General features: G+C 44.5%; 1 protein-coding gene across 1 annotated transcript in view; it reads left to right on the plus strand.

Moving 5' to 3' along the window:
• NPFFR1 (neuropeptide FF receptor 1) overlaps positions 1-9637 on the plus strand; it is a 41559-nt gene extending 31922 nt beyond the window's left edge. Inside the window, exons 3-4 of the mRNA XM_060241194.1 lie at positions 7537-7636; positions 8515-9637. Coding sequence (XP_060097177.1) covers positions 7537-7636; positions 8515-9406 — 992 coding nt within the window. The 3' untranslated portion in view covers positions 9407-9637. The remainder of the gene's footprint in view (positions 1-7536; positions 7637-8514) is intronic.
• The last annotated feature ends 9342 nt before the right edge of the window (positions 9638-18979 follow it).

The raw sequence follows: 18979 nt of genomic DNA on the forward strand, positions 1-18979 counted from the left end.
TAGTCAAGAACTCACCAATAACTTCAAAGAATCCCTTTGCGACTACTTGGAAAGTCAGCAGAGAGCAATTTCCAAGCTCTCCCAAGCTGCAGCTGCAAAAAGAAACATGAGGTTCATCTGCTCCAAAACAGCATGAAGCCTTTCATGAATGCAGATGGTGCCTTCTGCATCTTTTTAAATACTGTCTGCGTGGCTCGCATACTAAACCCTACTTTGGTGCCTTATTCTTACAAGAATAATGTCTTACAACAACAGCAACAACAACAAACCTCTACACCAAATTCTGCAGCCTGTATGCATTGCAGAAATTGATTGAGTGTATTTATGATCTGTGTTTTGTTTAAATGGTTGCATAATTTATTTTGTTTCTGCTAGAGAGACAAGGCATGCAAAACACTGCAACCTTGCTCTTTTACTGCTTGAAATTTTACATGACAATCACTTGCAAGCAGGGTTGCCAACCTCCAGGCGGGGCCTGGAGATATCCCGCTTTTACAACCAATCTCCAGCTGGCAGAGATCAGCTCTCCTGGAGAAAATAGTGTTGAAGAGTGGACGCTATGGCATTGTACCATGCTGAGGCCCCTCCCCTCCCAAACCCCACTCTCTCCTGGATCCATCCCTGAAGTCTCCAGACTCCAGGTATTTTCCAACACAGACCTGGCAACCCTACCTGCATAGTTTCACTAGGTATTGTCTTAACATATTCAGTGTTTGCTATCAAAGGGGATAGAAACTTAATTTTTGTTTAATGACACCTGCCATTCTCAGCTCTGTAATTCTCACTAACCTCTCTGGCCATTCTCTGCCCCTTCAGAATGCTTCAGATCAACAAGCCCACCCCCACCCCCCCTTCAAGCAACCAGTAATAGAAAGAAGCTGCAAACATTTGGCAGCAGAAGAGAGTTTCTGCAGGCCTTTCTGGAGAAAAAAAAGCTTCTTCCCTAAAAAGACATTTCATGGCAACAATTTCTAAAAGGCACTTTTAAAACTGTGGCACACAGCTAGGCCAGAGAACAAATATCTCTTTGGAAGTGTGGATTCGAGATCATAAGGGGAGTGGAGACACCTAGAGGAAAACGGCAAACATTGAGGATTGAGTCCAGTGGCACCTTTAAGACCAACAAGGTTTAATGCTGAGTATAAGCAGAATTAAACGTTGTTGGTCTTAAAGGTGCTACTGGACTCAAATTTTGTTCTGTTGCTTCAGACCAGCGTGGCTACCCGCCTGCATAAATTGAAGAGGATAACCTTGAAAGGTTTTTAAATAAGCTTGGAAGAGAAATTACTGTTCCTAGTAAAGCTCTCTGTTCATATTGGGGTAATAAGCACATTTCCTTCCCAAGTTATTTGTTCTTCCGTTGAAGAGTCCTTCTCTTTATTGACTAAATTCAGGTAGTTCTGAATCAGAAATTGCTTGTTCCAATGCTTAGCCCTCCCTCCACCAGCACTAGGTAATATTATATTATCCATTTTGGCATCCATTGTCTCTTTATTTAGCATATCATTTCAAATCAATTTCCAGTTTTGTTAACAGAGTGATCATTTTTCTTCTTCTGCCCTTTTAAGAAAACTAAGTGTTCTGTTTGGCTATAAAGAAACCTGATCAGCTGATGTTTTCAGTCATTCATTAATTTTATTTATAGCCTCCCTTTGTCACTGAGACCACAGTCCTAGTATCTGCGGTGATTATTTGGCTTGAAATAATCTGTGCTGCCATTAAATTATTTCCATGCGTGCGTTTCATTGTGCAGGGCTTTTTTTTCCGGGGGTGGGGGTAGAACAAGTCCAACAAGAACTTATTTGCGTATTAGGCCACACCCCCTGATGCTAAGCCAGCTGGAACTATGTTCCTATGCATTCCAGCTCAAAAAATAGCCTTGCCATTGTGTACATGGATTTTGTCATTCAGATACGTCTTTGGATTCGAGGTGGAAGTTTATCTCCTAACAAGGACACGCAAGGGTTTACAATCTTTTATAGGGTGAATGTCAGATCAACAAGGCACATTTTTAGCAAATTCACACATCTATGTCACTGCAAGCGCATCTTTTTCTACCTCCGCATATTTCGTTTCTGATCAGGTGAGTGCTGAGCCCAATGTTATGTGTGTTGACATGGCTGTAGTTCTCACAGCCCAAAAGTGGCAGCAGTTTGCATCCTCCAAACAGCATTGGATTAGGTAGTACTAAGGATCTAAAGACTATCCTTTTGATGTCACTTTTGATGCTTTTTGAGCTCCTTTGATGTATTTTCACTCCCTTTGTGGTTTTCCGATTGTTGTCGAAATTGGTACAGATAAGTAGCCATTCCAGGAAATCTGCACCATTGTGAGACACTGATAGGATCTGATGAGATTCTGAATGGCTGAATGCTTGGGGATATGATAGCTCACAGAACTGGGCTGAAAATTGGCAGAGATACAACTTTCGTCAAATGTAGCTCCAGCTTTCTCTACATTTTTGGAGCATTATTTAACCCAGTGTTTCCCAACCTGATAAGAGCTCTGTGGCACAGAGTGGTAAAGCTGCAGTACTGCAGTCGGAACCCTCTGCTCATGACCTGAGTTCAATCCCAGCGAAAACTGGTTCAGGTAGCCGGCTCAAGGTTGACTCAGCCTTCCATTCCCCTTGCCCAGATTGCTCAGAGGTTTGGGCTTGGGTGCCACCAATATGCAGATGACACCCAGCTCTATCTACTAATGGACAGCCGACCTGACTGCGTCCCAGAAAACCTGGACCTAGCATTGCAGGCCGTGGCAGGTTGGGTCAGGCTGAATGGGCTGAAGTTCAATCCAACGAAGACAGAGGTCCTTTGCTTGGGCCGCGGTGCCCCGGGAAGAGAAATCCCCCTTCCGGTTTTTGACGGTGTGCCGCTGAAAGCAGCCCATAAGGTCAAGAGCTTGGGGGTTCTTCTGGAGCCTTCATTATCAATGGAGGCACAGATAGCGGCCACTGCCAAGTCCGCGTTTTTTCACCTTCGATGGGCGAAGCAGCTGGCCCCCTTCCTGGAGCGCCAGGACCTAGCAACGGTGATCCATGCTACGGTCACCTCGAGACTGGACTACTGTAACACCCTCAACATGGGGCTGCCCTTGTGCCGAACCCGGCGGCTGCAGCTGGTGCAAAACACGGCGGCTAGGCTGCTGTTGGGACTCCCAAGATGGGAGCACATACAGCCGGAGCTGCGCGGACTGCACTGGCTGCCAGTGGTGTACCAAGTCCGTTACAAAGTGCTGGTTATCACCTTTAAAGCCCTATATGGCCGAGGACCTGCCTACTTGAGGGACTGTCTCTCCCCATATGAACCCCAGAGAGCACTGAGGTCAGCTGGAAAGAACCAGCTGAATATCCCTGGGCCAAGGGAGGCCAGATTGAAGACCACTCGGGATCGGGCCTTCTCCATTGCAGCTCCACTCCCGGAGGAGGTACGGGCCCTGCGATGTTTAGACCAATTCCACAGGGCCTGTAAGACCTATCTCTTCAAAATAGCCTTCACCTAATACCGAGCCAAGAAGGTCTCGCTGGACATGTTTTAGCCACTGAATCTTATTAAAGACCTAAGTTATAGCACCACAATATTAATTTTAATACAAGTTGTTAATGATTTAATGATGATTTTATAATTGTAATTGTAATTATTATGTATGGTTTTATTGTATATTACATTCGTATGTTGTGAGCCGCTCTGAGCCTGCCCTGGCAGGGAGGGCGGGATACAAATAAAAAGTATTATTATTATTATTCCGAGGTCAGTAAAATGAGTACCTAGCTTGCTGGGGGGAAAGCGTAGATGACTGGGGAAGGCAATGGCAAACCACCCCATAAAAAGTCTGCCATGAAAACGTTGTGAAAGCAACGTCACCCCAGAGTTGGAAACAACTGGTGCTTGCACAGGGGACCTCTCCTTTTCCTTTCCTTCCCAACCTGTAGGTTGGGACCCAAAAGTGGGTCACAAAGGGGTTGCAGGCCAGCCCTCCCTAATGGCCAGGTCACCCTTGCCCTTTCTATTGCACTCTTTTGTTTTTAGGATACCAAGATCTAACCCTCAAAACAGTGTCATAAAGAGGTTTGGCAGCTCTGGGTTGGGAAATACCTCAAGATTTTGGGGGTGGGACCTGAGGAGGGCCAGGTTTGAGGCATGATGCCATAGAGTCCAAGTTCCAAGGTAACCATTTTCTCCAGGTGAACTGATCTCTGTTGCGTGGAGATCAGTTGTAATCCCAAGAGATCTCCATCCACCACCTGGAGGTTTGCAACTCTGGTCATATATTAGTTGGGTGTGGGGTTTTCCCCTCTTCATATACATGTTGTTCAAGTAAAGTATGTCCTGATGGTTAATAGAGTGAGTTTCTTAGAATCTTAGGGAGGATTGGTGGGGGGGGGGGGTAATGGGGAAGGAAAAGGTGGTCAAAGGCTGGAGTATAATCTCATAATGCAAAGGCTGTATATGTTGAAATATCATTTGTGTAGGATTCGTAGTGGGGGCAGCTTGCACCCTTTGTATGATGTCAAAAACATTTGGCTAGTCGTTATAGAAAGCAGAATGCTGAACTCGATGGGTGCCAAGGCCACAGTCTGCCTAGGGCCCCGTGAAACATTTGGGCCAGCCTTTGATGGGTCACTATAAAGTAAATTTGGACTTGTAGGTCACAATGCCAAAAAAGTGGGGAACCGCTGATAATCATTTCTCACATTATGCCCCTGTCGTTCCAAAAACTAGATATTCACACAGGAACCTTAAATTGACTTCAAGATTCTTCTCAGAGCCACCCTATACTCCCAAGTGAGGCTGGTGGTTATAAGGACAAGGCCTTCTTGGTTGTGATACATTTGCTTGTGAAAGCCAGTGTGGTGCAATGGTCTTTTATGGCTTAAGGAGGTAGTTTTAAAAGAGTGGCCATGTTGCTCTGAAGTAGAACAGCTAGATTCGAGTCCAGTCACACCTTAGAGACTTGATATAAATCCAATGGGCAGGGTATAAATCCAAAATCCAATATCTTAGAGACCAATGGGAGCTTTGACTCTTAAAAACTCATACCCCCAAAAAAATCTTATTGGTCTAAGATGCTCCTGGACTCTTTTATCTGGCTCTTTCACGGTGATTGTTGCCTGTTTTTGTTTACATTTTGCTGCTCTTCATTTTTATTGGTTTCTGAAACTAGCTTGGTTTTAATTAACAATTGCCTTTAAAGAGGGTTCTAGATGACATTTTTAAAAACTTTACTGCTATGATGCTATTTTAATTTTCGATATATTTATTGTTGGGTTTTTATGGATGTGACATTGCTCCTATTTATTGTTGGCTGCCTCAGGAATCAACTGTTTGAAAGAGTGCACTGCGTACCTGCTCTAAATAAAGAATGAAAATGTCGTGAGTGTGGCGGGGAGCACTTTCCAGACTGTCACACATTTGTGAGGCATTTGAAGCTGAGACAACACTTGGGGCAGAAGAAATCGTAAGCCAGTATTCCCAAAAGAAGTGATGCTTCATCTGGAAGTGTCCTCAGCAAAGGGAACCTGCCGGAACCTCATGCTAGCATCCAGTTTGGTGAACAGAGTGGTTTCTGCTCATTGTGTGGGAGTGTGCTCCTCCAAAGATAATTCTTCTGCGCCTTTGTCAAGATACATATATATTATGCTCTGTCATCACAGCAGAGAGAGATGGAAGGAGTAGGAGGAATGTCTTTGCCAGTTGCCTATCATCTTTGCTAAGGATTATTTCCCCCCCTTCCTGTTTCAGGTACCTTATAAAACCTGGAATGGCCAAAGACATGAGCCTTTGAGTGTGAACTGGAGGACAAGAGCCAAGGCTATCTTGTCCCTTTAGCTTCCAGCTTGTTCCTCACAGCTTGTGGCTTCAAACAGACCAGCCAATGAGCACAGAACCAACCTGAGATCTAGTGGGAGGTTTTTGCTTGTCGTTCACTAGTTTACTTAACAAGGGTGTTTTTCTTGTTGCAAGCTGCTTTGAGTTTCTTCAGTGGGAACAGCAGGGTACTAGTAGTTCAGTGATAATAATGATCTTGTTACTGGAACTGGCACAACAGCAGTCCAAAAGTATACATCCTTTGACCCTTGTGATCACTCTCATTTCTTCCATTCATCTCTATTGTTTTTCCCAATAGTGGTAAAGGCACATGCTTGAGTTTAGTGATATGGAACTATGTCTGTTTTCAGACGTCTCTTATATTGAGCATGAAATAACCCTGTCGGTGCCAAATGATCCATTCCTGCTATATACAACCATGTCCAGGATTAACCGTGTCCTTGTTGGGTTTTGGCAACTTCACTTCCTGGAGTCATGAGTTAATTAATTGTTTGCTTATGCATGCTGGTACTTAGCTAGTCAGTGGTTGAACCTATCAGCTAGTCTACACGTATCTCCCACCAGAAGCTAGGTGTCAATATGCATATTAACCTGTAAGGGGAAGTCCTAATTGGGTAATCAATAGATTGGGGATGGTCTGGGAAGAAAGCATTGGGTTACAGGTTTTACAATCCTTTGTTCGTCCCTAGATCACCGGACAGTTGCTGTTTAGATCTTAGAGAGTCAACATGTAGTTAGGAAAGACAGATAGGATGTTAAATCCTTTTCTTGTTTTGTCAAACTCCAAGTTACCCCTTTCCTCATTAGACAAATAAAGATTACTTTGTTAAAGCTAAATGCGTGTGCCTGGCTATTTTGTAGTTTACTCTGTGTTACTCTGCTAACGAAATCCTAACAGTCCTCAAATACTGAATTCACACTTAAAGGTTCACCTTTCATTTTGCTCACTGATGACTTATAAATATACTAGGAACAAAGCCCATTGTGGAGAAAAATACAACGGGCTCTAGAAAGAGGCTCTGGGCGAGTGCCCTCTACCCTTGCTGTCTTTCCTACTACCCAAGTGAATGCATTTACTTCTCCCCCTTCCCCCCCTCCCCGACCTCAAGAGGAGTTGATCTCTGCCATGTGGAAAGCAGTTGTAATTCTGAGTGATCTACAGCCCTCACATGGAGACTGGCAACAGTGGTTCCCCAGGAGATGGATGGTTTGGAGAGTGGAGTCTAAGCCATTATACCTGTCTGAGGTCCCACCCCCTCTTCAAACCCACCATCTCAAGGCTCCACCTCTTGCAGCTTGCCCATCCTTTTATCCTCTTTTATGCAAGATGTTAAGTTTCTTGGGACTCTTACCCAAGATATCATATTTAAGAATTAACGTCAGATTATTTTAAGAGGACAAGCAAGAGTTTATACGTACCTGAGATGCCGGATTATTGTCCAGACTTCATGTGATACATCAGACGTGAGGAACTGATGAATGGACTTCTGTTTGTTATATGTAGTAAGGATGGATACTAAAGGAATTTGCAGCAAAGCTTGGAGGATCAGTCTGCAGAATGCCAATCAAAGTAATGCTTATTTTATTGCAACACTTTGACTTCTGTGTTCAGTTGCCTTAAATTAGGCTGGAGTTTGGTAGCTCTTATTCAGGAAGTGATTCTCTGTGGGGGGCTAAATAGGCTGTAACACTCTACTTATCATTCCAGGCTGGCCATTTGACATTGTCATGTGTAAAATGAGTGGGCTGGTCCAGGGGATGTCTGTCTCTGCTTCGGTTTTCACGCTGGTGGCCATTGCAGTGGAAAGGTATGTTTGCATCATTTAGTTTTCAATACCTTTTTTGCCCGCAGACAGTGAGTTAACCTTTAAAGCCCAAACTAAGAATGTATATGAAGCCACTCTGTACTAAGTCACACCACTGGTCTGTCTAGATCATGTGACAGTCTGTGGTTCTCTAAGGCTTTGAGCAAAAGCCTTCCTTAGCAATAACATTGTTGTTTGAGATCCTTTCTTACTTCAGACACGTGCAAAGGATTGAATCCAGTATATACAAAGCACATACTCCATTATTGGCTCTTCTGTTCACCACCCTATGTAATGAAAGTATAATCCACAAGATGGAGATAGAGAGAGTCTAGAACAGGGGTGGCCAAACTTGCTTAACGTAAGAGCCACACAAAATAAAGGTAAAGGATATTGTAGGCCGCTTTGAGACTCTGAGATTCAGAGTGAAGGGCAGGGTATAAATCCAATATCTTCTTCTAAAGAGTTATAATCATTATTTAAGCAGTAGAACAAAGCAGGAGTCAAGTATCACCTTTAAGACCAACAAAATTTTATTCAGAATATAAGTTTCGTGTGCATGCATACTTCTTCAGATGATGAATAAGGTACAGTAAGGAGAGCTACATATAGCTTGTGGGGTTTAGAATGCAAAGTTTGTTGGTCTTAAAGGTGATACTTGACTCCTGCTCTGTTCTTCTGCTTCAGACCAACACGGCTGCCCACCTGAATTATTTAAGCAGTTTATATGCTGCTTTACAACCGCGAAGATCTTATATAGGTCATAAGGGTAGTAGCAATATAAGGGTTGAATAGGAGCATTATTACACCTCAGAACACTCCAAGCCATGCCATATACCTCTAGTAGTTTCTGAACATAATGCCTTGTCTTTCTTTCCTAGGTTTCGTTGCATCGTGTACCCGTTCAGGCAGAAACTTACCCTGAGGAAAGCCCTGGTCACCATTGTTATCATCTGGGTCTTAGCCTTAATTATTATGTGCCCTTCTGCAGTCACTTTGACTGTTACCAGGGATGAATACCACTTTATGCTCGATGCCTACAACCATTCCTACCCATTCTACTCCTGCTGGGAAGCCTGGCCCGACAAGGAGATGCGCAAAATCTACACAACTGTTCTCTTTTCTCACATCTACCTTGCCCCGCTCACCTTGATTGTGGTCATGTACACTCGGATTGCCTTCAAGCTCTTCAAGTCATCTGCCCACATAAGAGGCTCTCAGTTTGAAGAGAACGAGGGGAGAAGGGTCTCCAAGAGGAAGGTCAAAGTGATTAACATGTTGATTATCGTGGCGTTGTTCTTCACTCTCTCTTGGTTGCCTCTGTGGAGTTTAATGTTGCTGACAGACTATGGGAACCTCACTGAGTATCAGCTCAACCTCGTTACTGTTTATTTCTTCCCATTTGCTCATTGGCTGGCTTTCTTTAATAGCAGCATTAACCCAATTATCTATGGGTACTTCAATGAGAACTTCCGGAGAGGATTCCAGGAGGCCTTCAAAGTCCAGCTTTGCTCTATGGAAAGGGAACACAAAGATACCTATTCCGAGAGGAATAACAGCGGCTTCCTTTTTGGGGCACGCAATCGGATTTTTGTTGAAGTGCAAGGCAGTGATTCAGCCCAGCAATCTGAGACAGGACAAAGTAGTGTCCTAAGATCTGGGCTGTTTCCAACGAGGAATGGCCGGGTGGCTCACCATGGCTTGATAGTGGAGGATTTTGACAGTAAAAGTTGCTCACCCAATAATGCCAGCATCCCAGCTTGGGATAGTTAACGGAATTGGAGCCTCCTAGATCTGATGAGAACTGACTTTACTAGACATTGTTATTTTCAGAGCATGTGAACCAAATGCATGTGAAGTAAGCATCTCAAGTTCAAACTCTTTTATCGGTGTGGAAGTCTGTGTGAAAATATATTGCATCCGGGGGAACCTGCTTTTCTTCAAGTCCCAGATTTTGATACCAGAATGTGGAACGTACCAGTTTTTATAAAGTGTTTAAATGTATGGATACGTCATTCCCCCTTAAAACCTCCTGTATATTGCCCTGACCTGGACAGCCCAAGCAAGCCTGCTCTTGTCACATCTTGGAAGCCAAGCAAAGCTGACCCTGCAAGTACTTGGATGGGAGACCGCCAAGGAATACCAGGGCCGGGATGCAGAGGCAGGCAATAAGAAGCCACCTCTCTGAATGTCCTTGCCTCCCAGCTTTACTAGGGGTCACCAGTGGAGTCAGCCAAGATTTCCAGGCATGCATGTGCACGCGCGCGCACACACACACAAAATACTCAAACCCCACCCCACAAAAAACCATGTCCTGTATATTTAAAAGGGGCCTTGACTGAAGTTACACTTAAAGGGGAACTTAAAATATTTTGAAGTAGAATGTCTAGACAGAAGTACATCTGTCAGCTACTACAACTATTTGACACAACCAGCTGGGCTACCTCAACTTTTTAAAAAAGTGAATAAAATTTAAAGGGGAAAAGAAACCTTGTTCAGGGAACAGAAGGATAAACAGGAAGGCCATAATCTGTAGTGCAATGCACACACGTAACACAGAGGAAGCCGTTGACGCTGAGGCAGGTGTACAATAGTCTCATTAACTTTTTGTGAGATTACTCTAGGATGATATAAATGGTTTCATGGTTGTCACTTCCACCAGATCACATAAGAACATATGTTCACTGCACGTCTCACTGTGCTGTGGAAGGGAGAGCCTACAGACCTCAGAGTTCACAACTGCCACCTCCCAGCTCAACTTACCTTCCAAAACTGGATGTGATGGGCATGATCAGGACACAACACTCTGCTAAAATTTTAATATAGGAACAAGCCGGGGAATTACGTGGTTATTTCTCACAACAACAGTGTCTGTGATTCTGTTTCACAAAAGGCACAAATTCATAGACGTTTGAGGATACAGGATGATACTGAAATTAGCCTTCTGGCACATCTGAACTGATTTTTAATTAATGCCATTAAACCAGTTTCTGCTTTGCTTTGTTTTTTGTAGGCTGTAGCCAAAGTATCCCTTTCTCAGTCCAGAAAGACATACAGATCTTATTACAAGCATCTGAAAAAAGATTATGGTCCTCATTTAAAAACATCATATAAAACCCATGGTTATTTAGAAAACTTACAGGCTTTCAGTAAAGACCAGGGCTTTTTTTTTTTTTGAGCAGGAATGCACAGGAACGCAGTTCCGGCTGGCTTAGCAGCAGGAGGTGTGGCCTAATATGCAAATGAGTTCCTGCTGGGCTTTTTCTACAAAAAGCCCTATGTGAAACAATGGTGATGTCAGGGTTGTGGCCTAATATCCAAATGAGCTCCTGCTGGGCTTTTTCTACCAAAAAAGCCCTGGTAAAGACACAATGATGTAGGGATTGTTAATCACTTACACAGCAGTTAATATTAAAAAAATTTCCTTTCCCTCCAAAAATACACAATTATTCTCATATTGCAGGAGACAGCAACCTGTCCACAATCAACTATCTCAGACTTGAACTCAGAGCCAAGTCTGTCCGCAGGACTACACTGGATTCTTCTGAGCCATGATTCCTGAATCCTGACTTGGACAAACAGTAGGATACCTCTATAATGCAAATGGTTTTGAATTCATAGTGCCTCTGCTTCACTTTATCAATTACCGTTTTCACACACAGCTTACCTCTCAGTCACAATCCTGTTCCCTCCACAGCGTCCGGTCGGATTTCCCACCATCTGCGCCAGAGTTACAGGAAGTGCCGCAGCTTCTGCGTAGCAAATGTAAACTGGGTTTTTGCAGTTCTATGGGTTCTATGCAGGTCTTCCTGCACCTAGCCCATTAAAAAAAAAGCAGGTGGGCTGTAGCACATGAACACATTATACTGAATCAGGTCAGTATCATCTACTGAGATTGGCAGCAGCTCTCCAGGGTCTCCAGCATCAGTGTTTCACGTCACATCCTGCCTGGTCCTTGTAACTGGTCCTTGGGACCATCAGCATGTGAGGCAAAGCTCTTCCTCTGAGCCACAGCCCCTATTGTACCATTCTGCTCAGCTAAGGGTCAAACTGGATGTTATGGCATCCCAGAGCCCACCCAGGGAACACACTGCAATTTTGTAGGAATGACTTCCCCCTAACAGAGCAGTGAGGGCCTGATTCTAGTTGGGATCACTGCAGCATAGGGACAGGAGCAGCTTCTACCACCCCCAGGCTGTTTTTCAAATCTGAAACAATGCTGGGGCAATAGGCAAATCCACCCCCCCCCCCCAGTGGTTCCTTAATACTTTCAACTAAAACAGGCATAACAATGTCCTCAATTCAGCAAGGGATCCAGTATCCCTTTCAGTTTCAGCTTCTGCCCATCCAAGGAATATCTAAGGCAGGGGTGGCCAAACTTGCTTAATCTAAGAACCACGTAAAATAAATGTCAGATGTTTGAGAGCTGCAAGACATGGACATCAGATGTTTGAGAGAAGGAAGGAAGGAAGGCTAATAGATGGTGGAGGGGAGAGGCAGAAAGAAAGCAACTTTAAATGCATTCTTCAAGCCACCAGCTGGCTTGGCTTGGAGAAGTTATTTAAAGAGAGAAATGCCTTCTCCAGGCCAGCCGATGGGGTAGGGGGGGCTTCAAGAGCCACACAATATGTGTGGAAGAGCCACATGTGGCTCCCGAGCCGCAGTTTGGCCACCCCTGATCTAAGGGCTAATTCTGACCTTCTCCCCCCCACCCCCACCCCAGTTTACTCTTGCTAGGAGGAAGCAGCAGCTGACTCCTTCACCTTCCTAAAGCAAACACCTCACTTTCTGACACACCCAAATGGTTTTGTAACCAAATCCAGGTTGCCAACCAATCAGAAATAGAAAGCCTGGCCTGCTTGCTGTGATTGGCGACAAAGCGTTTTGCCATAGGTATCACACAGAGTCTCCCTTAGCAACATCTGCAGATCAGAGGACTGTTCCAGGCACAAGTGCAGAGCCTCACAAAAAGTTGCCAACCCCGCTGAATCCAAATCCGGTGCCTGATAACCCCAAATCCTATGCGATGTATAAAGCAACCAAGGAAACGATATGCACATTCAGATTTTTGAAAAGTACCCTTGACATTCAGATTCAAGCTTAAAAGAAAGAGAAGGTTGCTGAATCAACGTGACTACTGCTTGTATTGGTTTTGTGTCTTCTGTAATGGTGATTGGGTGTCAGAACTCTTCTTGAGCATTTTTATTAACTGTTGTGTTGTAAAAGTACTAATGCTTTGTTATTATGCAGCCTTGGATCGTGTAACAGAAACAAAAGATACTCTCTGTAGCTGCAACTTCAAAATGCACCCGTGAAACTATCGGCAGCTATGAATACCATCGAGGTCTGCTGCAGTTAGGGCAGCTGGCTTTTGAAATGGCCCCTGTGGTAATAACAACTCGACCTTACTTGTTGCATAGCTCAAGGGCTGCATGTGCAGAAATTTGCTATTCTTTGCGGTCATTAAAAGTCCAGAACCCTTGCCAGGTGACTCTCATTCTCTGTTAACTTCTGGCCCAAATTAAGCCAGGGGTTGCACGTGACCAATCAGTCTAAAATGACAGAAGCAGCCAGGGTCCTGTCAAGCCCGGCATGACCAAAAGGAGTCTCGCTTGGTGCGTAAGCAAAGAGTTCCTGCCACTTGTCTTTTAACCAGTTGCTGGCAGCCTAACACTCGGATTAGGTGGCCATCCAGTGAATCTGGGCTAGTCCAGGATGTCTTTGCTTTCTTCATTTGTTTTCTTTAAACTCTGTTGTACTGTTTACATTGCTACTAAATGGTCATTTTTTTGGTAATTTTCTGTAAGCTGCTTTGCATCCCTTTGAGGAGAAAAGTGGCATAAATATGCCCAAATAAATAAATAAGCCTTGTAATGTGCAGTGGACTGTTGTTCCATTTAATACGGAAGTTGTTTGTTATTTTGTCTGGAGTGCTCACAATTGATGTATCGCAGCAGTTTTTGCATGTCCTTGCATTACTTTCCCATTGCAGTCCCCTTAACTACCTTAACTACCTGAGCCCCCCTTCAAAAAAAACAAAACAAAACACACCTTTACAGAGAGATCAGTTTGATTCAAGGCCAGAAGCACCTTAGAGATCAACAAGATTTGGGGGGCATGAGCTTTCGAGAGTCAAAGCTCCCTAAGGTGGTACTGGATTCAAATCTAGCTGTTCTGCTTTAGACCCACCTGACTGTCCTCCGAAACTATTTACAGAGAGATGCCTGCCTTGGTCAATTTGACCCAGTTTGGGTGAGTGGGTAAGGGCTGCAGCCTCTCTCCGGTATTCAGCCTTGTCCATCTTGGTTGCTTGACTCCACAAGCTAGGGTTGCCACACAGTGTTCCCTCTAAGCTGAGTTAGTGTTTTCTAGTTCAGAGTTTTTTAGCCGCTGCCTCACACATTTTTGTCTTAGTTCAGGAAAGCAACCTAATTTATGCTGTAGCTCACAAGTTTAATGCCAGTAGCTCACAAAGTAGAATTTTTGCTCACAAGACTCCACAGCTTAGAGGGACTATTGTGGAAAATACCTGGAGACTTTGGGGGTGGGTCCAGGAGAGGGTGGGGTTTGGCGAGGCGAAGAGCCTCAGCATAACACAACACCATGAGGAAGGGAGTTGCCATTTTCTCCAGGGGAGCTAATCTCTGCCAGCTGGAGATAGGCTTGCCAATCCTCAGGTCCCAGCAGGGGTTCTTTCACTTCCCCAGACTCATTCCCGCCCCCAGTCAGCTGGCCGGTGGGGGGAAGCCCTGCCCCCAGAGGACCATGTGCCTTTGCACCTCTGGAGGCTTCAGTCTCCGATTGAAAGGTTTCCTCTTGGGATGGTGTGTCTGTGTTGCTGTGAAGAAGTTGGCAGCAACTCGTGAGTAGAGAGGCCAATCCCCCTTCAGAGTCGTCAGAAACAGGGGGGCGGATGGGGTGGAGGGAAAGGTCTGCTGAGCACTTCATTATTCCCTATGTGGAGATCAATTCTCATAGGGTATAATAGGGAATTGATCTGGAGGTTTTGGGGGATCTGGGGGAGCTGTTTTTTGAGGTAAAGGCACCAAATTTTCAGTATATTATCTAGTGCCTCTCCCCAAAGTACTCCCCAAGTTTCAAAACGATTGGACCGGGGAGTCCAATTCTATGAGCCCCAAAAGAAGGTGCCCCTATTTTTCATTATTTCCTATGAAAGGAAGACATTTAAAAAGGTGTGCTGTCCCTTTAAATGTGATGGCCAGAACTCTCTTGGAGTTCAATTATGCTTGTCACACCCTTGTTCCTGGCTCCACCCCCAATGTCTCCTGGCTCCACCCCCAAAGTCCCCAGATATTTCTTGAATTGGACTTGGCAACCCTGGCTGGAGATCAGTTGTAAAAGTGGAAGATCTCCAGGCCCCACCTGGAGGCTGGCAATCCTACTACAAACTGAGCAGGGAGGTTTTCACGCTGAGGATTTGCTCCCTTTTAGTCACCTGACTCCTGTAGTTCCCCCACTACCCATTTTCATAATGTCACTGTGTGCTCAAATCATGAACAGCCTGCTGGTCTTTATGCAAACAAACATTTGTTTAAAACCTGTTGTTTTGGGGGTTTTTAAGTCTCCTTGTAGGATATTATAGGCATGATCTTTTTTATTGCATCTGAAATGGACCTCCATATCTTCCAGGCGTGCGTAGGCCTGATTTGGATCAGTCTACAGTGTGGAAAGGGGGGACTAAACCCCCCCCCCCATTTTCGTAAGTCAAAATAATTCCAGGGGCACCTTCTTCCATAGGATAAAATTTACATCAGGGATCCCCAACCTTTTGGAACCCGTGGGCCCCTTTCGAATACTGATATGGGTGCAGCTACAAAATGGCTGCTTCAAGAGATGGCGGTAGCCACAAAATGGCTATCACAGTTTACCTTCAGTCAAACAGCAAATATCCTTGTGCTGTGGTAGCAACTGCTGCTAAAGCAATGTTTTTTAAAAGTCAAATCTCCAACAACCAATCAGAGAGCTTGTTAGGAAAAGCCCCGCCCAGGCTTGCCTACATTCTAAAAATATTTAGTAGGCAGGCACCATGCTGAGGAACCCTGGTCTACATGTACCTCACTGGTACACATGGAGCCCTTAACAGGGCAAACCACACCCGGGGGAGGGGGATTTCAAGTCAGGAAAATGGAAGGGTAGGAGGCATAAACACCTCCTCCCCATGCATTGCAGCCCCAATCTGAAATAGGATCATGTGAACCTGGAAGACACAGATTCCCAGAACAGCCTGGGGAAAAAATGTAACAGGTCCATAGTTTCTTTTATGTTAAATTTCAAACTCCTGGGGTAAGCCTTCTTGATTTTATAACAAATAGGATGTTCAGGCTGCATAATGGAAAAAGTCTGAAAAAAAATAGCCTCATATGATGCCTCTGCAAATCCAATTTCCTGTAAGAAATGTAAGGGAAACCTTATCAGTCTGGACACTGCCTCAGCTAGGCATAGGTGTTCTCCAACTGTGGTTGCAGCTTGATGGAGAAATTACAAACTTCATCTGGGGTTCAAAGAAGGGGTCCATCCAATACAAAACGACTGGAATAGAAACTCTTTATTGATCGATCATGATCAAGGAAAGCATATGTTCCTAAGAAAGTTCAAGATGCTGACACAACTTTACAGGCAAGAGCATATGCATATATAGGTAAAGTAAACAGGTGTGAGTATGTTGTAGAAATAGTTACCAGGTCCCCCCATGGCCACTGGAAGGGGATGGCAGGAAGGGCTGCCAGATCCAGATGGGGAAACACCTGGAGATTTGCAGATGGAGCCTGGGGAGGACAGGGACCTCAGTGGGGCACAATGCCATAGAGTTCCCCCTCCAAAGCATCGATTTCCTCCAGGGGAAGGAATCTATGTTATCTGGAGATGATCTACAATTCCAGGGGATCCCCAGGTCCCACCTGGAGGCTGGCATCCTTATCAGAAGAACTTATTATCACACTGTATTTCTACTTACATCACCCATGGTTTACCACTACACTAACATATACAAAATTCTTTATACTGATTCATGGATGTAACAGGAAATGTTCTGTTCTTTGGACATTTCACACCACATCTGAGTTTAACAGCATTAAGCCAGCTGGTCCAACAAGAGATTGCTGTTAACTAACACATTTCCATCTCCCAAAGAAGCCTTCCCATTTTCTTTCAGGCTATCTGAAGCTGTGTGATCACTTTCTTCAAGTTTAACAGCCCATAAACCCTACACCAAGAAAATATTTAAGAATTACAACAGCAAAGAAGCATTTTGCCACATCACCCCATACAGGCTTTACAAAAGTCATTCAGAAACAATCTTAATTTATGGGTATCAGAAGTGGATGGATATTTTGACGATTTCGCAAGAAATGTCTCCCTGTTTGGTACAAAGAAAACATAATATAGCAAATCAATCATGGAAACATTCTGAAAGAATCCCCAAAAAGATGCTCCCTTCATTTGTGCTTTAGGTAGCATATTGCAGACTGTGAGCATATGTGACTGTCTTCATTTAGGAATCCTCAGCATTTCATGATAGGATGGGAATCCAAATTAGGCCCAGTATTGGATTCTCAGATGGAGCAGAGAATATTCTCACCTGACATCATGAATTAATAAAGCTGTGTAGTCAGTAGACACACATGGGAGCCAGAGGGTTCCCTCTGAAAGCTGTTAAGGAAGATCTGACAGAAATGACAGGGGAGCGGACCAGGGACCTTTATTCAGTTTAACCTAGGGCTAGAAGGAACTTGAGTTATTCTTTCACTGAGGATGCTGCACAGTAAATCAGACTTCACTGTAACAAATGCAAAGGAAGGCCTACATCTCTCTTCCCAAGCAGTCTGCCGACTACAACAGATGCAGACCATGAGGTGACGCCTCTGGCCATCTCTGAAAAAGCCCAGGGTGTGTTCAGTTCTGTAGGTGTGTTGTGTGTGCAAGCCACAGTGTGACAGATTATACGCCATGAATGTGCAAAAATGATCCTTTAAAGGCAAGAAAGAATTGCAGGAATGTAAAACAGTATTAAATGAAGCACTTGTGCTTGATTTTCAGAGCCAGAAGTCTGGCCTTAAACCAGTCCTTTAGGCTCCGGGATAGCAGTTCTTCTGAATGGCTGAATATCCTATGTACATTATGCCAAGTAGGTAGAGATATTTTTTGCTTATTTTACATAATTTATTCGCTTGCAGACATGGAGAAATGTACTAGGCTGTTGGGTCACTGGATGGAGGCTCTCTGGGTGACAGTCACTTCTTAGACAAATTACTAAAGACCAGGTCTACAAAAGGCTATTAGACATGAATGATAACTAAATAAAACCTCCATGTTCAGGGGCAGTAAGTATGTCTTTGACCACGGCCAGCAGCTGGAATCTTTAATTCTGGTTTAGCCCTGCCCCCAAGCTGACATTCTACACTAAAATCATAGAATCATAAGAGTTGGTTTCTATGATTCTAGTGTAGAATGTCAGTTTGGAGACAGGGCTAAACTAGGATTAAAGGCCTAGTGTGAAACTGGTCAGGGAAAGTGCATCTCAAATATACACATCTAGTGATTCAGCACTAGTTACAGAGCTGCTTCTGCTCTCATTCAGCAGGGCTTACGGGCCCCCTTCCAGCACGCCACTCACCCCTGCATCTGCAGCAAAGGCCGGCAAAGCACAGAAGCCTCCCCAGGGATGAAGAACAGCAGGGACCAGCCTCCGGGCCGGGAGAAGACTCACGCCGGGTCAAGAAGAACAGGGGAACCTAGGGGACAGGGAGTTTTGTCTGCAGACCACATTTCCGGCTTGTTTGTGAAGTTTTTGCTAAAGAGGGGCTGCAACATTTACAGCTGCCGACGAAACACAAGGAGAATCCAGGACTTTTATTAGTGAGACGGCAAAAGCCCGGCCCTTTATTCACTTCACCGCCCCGCCCCCCAATAGTTCGTGCTCAGCCTCTTTCCAATCCAGATCTTCTTATAGGATTTGGAGTGGGGGGGAGTTAATTGCTGGGCACAACTGGGCTCCGACACTAGAAAAGGCAAAATCAATTGTCGGGTTTCATTATCTTCCCATTGCAGTTAAGGAAGGAGGAGAGACGAAAGCTGGGCAGAATTATAGGGCGATTTTGTTACGTTCATATTTGGAGTACCCACTTTTTTATTACCCTGTTCTTCCTCCAAAGAGCTCAGGGCAGTGTACGTACATCAAGACAGACATAAATTAAGTACGCAATTAAAACAGTAAAACGAAACAAATATTAGCCTAATTAGCTGTCCTTCGGAAAGGCAAATATTAACCGCAACACCAGAAGAAACTCTGCATGTATGGAGTGGGAACCCCCATTTCAATGTATGTGA

The sequence above is a fragment of the Heteronotia binoei genome, chromosome 6 (genome assembly GCF_032191835.1).
Source record: "Heteronotia binoei isolate CCM8104 ecotype False Entrance Well chromosome 6, APGP_CSIRO_Hbin_v1, whole genome shotgun sequence".
In the NCBI taxonomy this organism is placed as follows: domain Eukaryota; kingdom Metazoa; phylum Chordata; class Lepidosauria; order Squamata; family Gekkonidae; genus Heteronotia; species Heteronotia binoei.